At 48.7% G+C, this 4790-nt stretch overlaps 1 protein-coding gene across 1 annotated transcript in view; it reads left to right on the top strand.

The window, feature by feature from the left end:
- The window catches only part of LOC145360781 (uncharacterized), a 22408-nt gene extending 17930 nt beyond the window's left edge, over nt 1–4478 (top strand). Inside the window, exons 6-8 of the mRNA XM_080216209.1 lie at nt 84–305; nt 1084–1830; nt 3679–4478. Of these exons, the coding sequence (XP_080072335.1) occupies nt 84–305; nt 1084–1830; nt 3679–3723 (1014 nt within the window). The 3' untranslated portion in view covers nt 3724–4478. The remainder of the gene's footprint in view (nt 1–83; nt 306–1083; nt 1831–3678) is intronic.
- Nucleotides 4479–4790: the final 312 nt, after the last annotated feature.

The raw sequence follows: 4790 nt of genomic DNA, 5'->3' as shown, positions 1-4790 counted from the left end.
CCAGGCTAGCAGCATGGGGTGTTTTGGGAAGAATGGCCTCTCTCAGTTCTGTAAATTCACCGTGAACATCTCCTGTGTTACAGTCTGATAGAAACAACCTGTATGACCAGATTAGCTTCGACCTGCCACACAGCTCATGCTCAGAGGAGGTGGATGGCAAAGAGTCTGCGGCCAGGATGCTGACAGCTACCGTCCACTCCGAGGAGGGGCCCCGGAAACCCCCTGCCATCCCTCCGAAGATTAACCGGATCCTCAACTCCAGGCAACTGAATTCTTCTCTGGAGAGCACGTCCTCAATCAGTGAGGTGAGTGTCTAGGCAGCTGTTTGCTTTTGGATTCAAGCTGTCCCAGGTATCTCAAACCATTCACATGTCAATCAACATCACAGGAAGCAAGGACCCCATTGTTATCTCACTGCTGTTTGTGGGAGCTTGCTATGCACAAAATGGCTGCTGCATTCCCTGCATTATAACAGTGGTGGTAAACCAAACAGCACCCTCATTAGCTACACGCTTGCACAGTGGTTAGCCCTGCTGCCTGACAGCACCAGGGACACGGGTTCATTTCCGGCTTTGGGTCACTGTCTGTGTAGAGTCTGCACATTCTCCCCGTGTCTGCGTGGGTTTCCTCCGGGTGCTCCGGTTTCCTCCCACAGTCTGAAAGATGTGAAGGTTTAAGGTGGATTGGCTGCGCTAAATTGTCAATTAGTGTCCAAAGATATGTAGATTAGAGAGTTTGGCCATGCTAAGCTGCCCCTTAGTGTCCAAAGATGTGCAGGTTAGGTAGATTGGCCATACTAAATTGCCCCTTATGTCCAAAGATGGGCAGGTTAGGGGGATGAGTGAGATAAATGTGTGGGGTTATGGGGATAGGGCCGGATGTGAACCTGGTTAAGATGCTCAGAGATTTGGTGCATATCTGATGGGCTGAACGCCCTCCTTCTGCACTGTAGGGATTGTGTGAAATGTTTTGATAGGTGGTGAGGGGTGCTGGAAAAATGTGAGTCTTTCTTTTGGAATGTTTACTGTGCCTGGGAGATAACTCCCGATCAATCTGATAAACACTGTCGATTTTGCCTTGAAGGATTCTGAAATTGCGCCACCCCTGCCGATCAGGCCTTGCCAGGCATTTGAGGAGGAGAACCGAGAGGAAGCGAAGTACGGGAGGGTTAATAAATTAAAGTCCAGCGAGAGGTCACAGGCTGCAGCATTGGGCGAGGAGTGCGGGATCAAGGACAACTTGGCAAATCCACTGTACTTTGTGGGGACAGAGGGCAAGAAAGCGCAGCCCTCGTCGTGGCTGTTCCACCCCGTGTCGGAGCCGAACAGCGTCATGTACTCCATGGCCGTGGAGCCCCAGCCTGTCTACAACGAAGCCTTTGAGCCGGTCAACCGTTCACCCGACGTTGTGTACACTGAGGTGGACATGAAGCAGTGGAAGGCGGGCACGGTGCCCACTGGGTGCGGGAACAGTTACGCCAAGATCTTCGTGGCAGCCGAACAACCCTGCCCGCCCTCGGAGGGCAAGAATATGGGTCTGGCCACACCGCCCTCGACGACCCCCCGGATCTCACCCATCCTGAACCACCGGAAGAAGCCCCCCTCGCCCACGCACTCCTCGCACAAGCGGGAAGCGAACCAGAAGCCGGCGCCGACACTCCGACCTCTCCGCCACCCTGCTGACTTCAATGAGCGCCCGCCGGCGAGCGACTCGCCCTATGAAGCTACCCTGGGTGCCAAGAACTTCACCCGCCGCTCCGAGAACACATACGAGCAGATTCCCGAGGAGTTCTCAAAACGCAACTCAGCAAAGCCGGTGACTGCGGAAAAGGTAAAGGTCATTGCCTGCTCGTATCCTTGTCACTGTTTGACCTTGGGAACCGCGTCAGCCCCCTCAACAATGCCAGGGAATTCAGTGGGAGCAGTGACTCACTCAAAACGTAGGAAAACTAGGTTTACAAAGAACTTTCCCTTACCTATTATCTGTAGCCCTGAAAATATGTTCTTTTTCATAGAATCCCTACAGTACAGAAAGAGGCCATTCAGCCCATTGAGTCTGAGCCGACCACAATCCCACCCAGGCCCTATTTCCATATCCCTACACATTTACCCACTAACGTACACATCTCAGGACACTAAGGGGCAATTTAAGCATGGCCAATCCACCTACCCTGCACATCTTTGGATTGTGGAAGGAAACCGGAGCACCCGGTGGAAACACATGCAGACACGGGGAGAATGTGCAAACTCCACACAGGCAGTGACCCGAGCTGGGATCTGAACCCAGGTCCCTAGAGCTGTGAAGCGGCAGTGCTAACCACTGTGCTACCGTGCCATTATTTTGGATAATAATTATCTGTAATTGATTGACCCGGCCTCCCCCAAACTCTCTGGCTGCCCATTTCCAATCCTAACCACTCGCTGGGTGACAAAGTTTCCCACTTTGCCTTTTGATAATTCACCTTCAATCTGCACTCTCTGTTTATCAATCTTTCCACCAATTGGATCAGTTTCTCCGTCTCTACTTTGTCCAACCTCCCCTCGTGATTTTGAACATCTCTATCAAATCTCCTCTTAGCCTTCTCTCCTCCAGAGAGAACAGTCCCAACCCGCTCCAATCTAGCCTCACAATTGAAGTTCGTCATCACTGGAACCATTCTTGTGAATCTTTCCTGCACTCACTCTCTTAACGCCTTCACATCTTTCCGAAAGTGTGATGCCCAGAACTGGACACAATCCTCCAGTTAAATCTGAACCAGTGTTTTCTACAAATTTAACCAGCCTTGGGTCACTGTCTATGCAGATTCCGCATGCTGTCCCCATATCTGTGTGGGTTTCCTCCAGGTGCTTCGGTTTCCTCCCATAATCCAAAGATATGCAGAATAGGTGTATTGCCCATGCTAAATTACCCCTTTGTGTCCAAAGATGTGCAGGTTAGGTGGATTGGCCATGCTAGATTGCTCCTTAGTGTCAGGGGAATTAGCAGAGTAAATATGTAGGGTTAGGGGGATAGGGCCTGGTTGTCCTGGGTGCAGACTCGATGGGCTGAATAGCCTCCTTCTGCATTGTAGGAATTCAATGAACACATTGTTCTCACTGATCCACAGCAAGACTCGTTGGATTGGAGAGTTTAGAAATGAGAATGCTCAATAGCATATAGACTATACCGCTTTCTGCACAATGGCTTTAGATTATCTGATACGATAAGGCCCGACTCAATGGGCCGAATGGCCTCCTTCTGCACTGTAGGGATTCTATGATAATTCTGTGATAATTCCTTTCTTTCGCACCCTGCCACCCTCAAAAGCACTGGGAGTATCCTTCATATATAAAAAGTCTAGCACTGCTGCCTCACGGTGCCAGGGACTTAGGTTCGATTCCTGGCTTGGGTCACTGTCTGTGTGGAGTCTGCTCATTCTCCCCGTGTCTACGTGGGTTTCCTCTGGATGCTCTGGTTCCCTCCCACAGTCTGAAAGACGTGCTGGTTAGAGTGCATTGGCCAAGCTAAATTCTCCCTCAGTGTATCCGAACAGTGTGGCAACTAGATGATTTTCACAGTAACTTCATCGCGGTGTTAATATAAGCCTACTTGGGACGCTAATAAATAAACTTTTACTTTAAATGTTGAAGGGTGCACTCAAAACCGTTTAACACAAAATTCTCCCGATTTTTCCCTCAGGATGAAACTCGTAAGAAATGGTTCTCGGATTGGAAATGCAAGTGATTGGAAAGAAATAACTATGATATTCGGGTGTTGAGGAGACGGTCGACAGCTCTGTCAGATGAGGTGTCTGGGGAGCCTTTGTGATCCGTAACCCTTGGCATTCTCATTGTCTGCTCTCTCACGTACAACACTATGTTAAAAATGGGTCCTGTGTTTTACTACATTCCAACAGGGATATGAACCCTGCCTTCAGGCATCTGCAAAATGCTAATATTTAAAATCATTGTAAATAATGAAATAAGCTGTTATTAATTCAATATACAAATACTGATGAGTGTGACATAGTCTTTTGGTTCTGATTATAATAGTCCTTAATGCAACAGTGCATTAAGCTGAGGGGTTTTCTTTTTAGTTCATTTGTGGGACATGGGCTGTGCTGGCTGGCCAGCATTTATTGCCCATCCCTAGTTGCCCCAGAGAGTCAACCACATTGCTGTGGCTCTGGAGTCACATGTAGGGTAAGGACGGCAGATTTCCTTCCCTAAGGGACATTAGTGAATCAGATGGATTTTTCCGACAATGGTTTCATGGTCATCAGTAGATTCTTAATTTTTTAAATTGAATTCAAACTCCACCATCTGCCATGGTGGGATTCGAACCCGGGTCCCCAGAACATTAACTGAGTTTCTGGATTAATAGTCCAGTGATAATACCACTAGGCCGTTGCCTCCCTGATTCATATTTAAGTGATAATAAGTGGCCAATTTTGACTTCTGGTAAATGGCTAAATCTACATCTCTTATCTCCGATTTCAAAAGTGGTGGGAAACAGGCTTCGAGCTCATCATTATCTGATGTAGATTTCTATCTGATCAGTGCCTATCAGCTTAGTACCTGTCAACACGTTACCTCCCAACTCGCTATCTGTCAAATCTCTTTCACTCGTTTTAGAACAATCTCTACTAAAAATTTCTCTGACTTTCATCCACTGATCACCGTCTGAGATGCAAAGCTTTCTCCCCGTGTCCTGTGGGGTTGAAGAACCTTGTGAGGAGCGGCTGAGGGAGGGAGGCCTCAGCCTGTGCGAGGTGGGGCCAGTCCCAGGTGTTTACTGTCCACTACATCCTC

The sequence above is a fragment of the Carcharhinus amblyrhynchos genome, chromosome 32 (genome assembly GCF_965287045.1).
Source record: "Carcharhinus amblyrhynchos chromosome 32, sCarAmb.v2.hapA, whole genome shotgun sequence".
NCBI classification, from domain to species: domain Eukaryota; kingdom Metazoa; phylum Chordata; class Chondrichthyes; order Carcharhiniformes; family Carcharhinidae; genus Carcharhinus; species Carcharhinus amblyrhynchos.
Note: the sequence above shows the minus strand (reverse complement) of the source record. Positions and strands in the feature narration are given on the sequence as shown.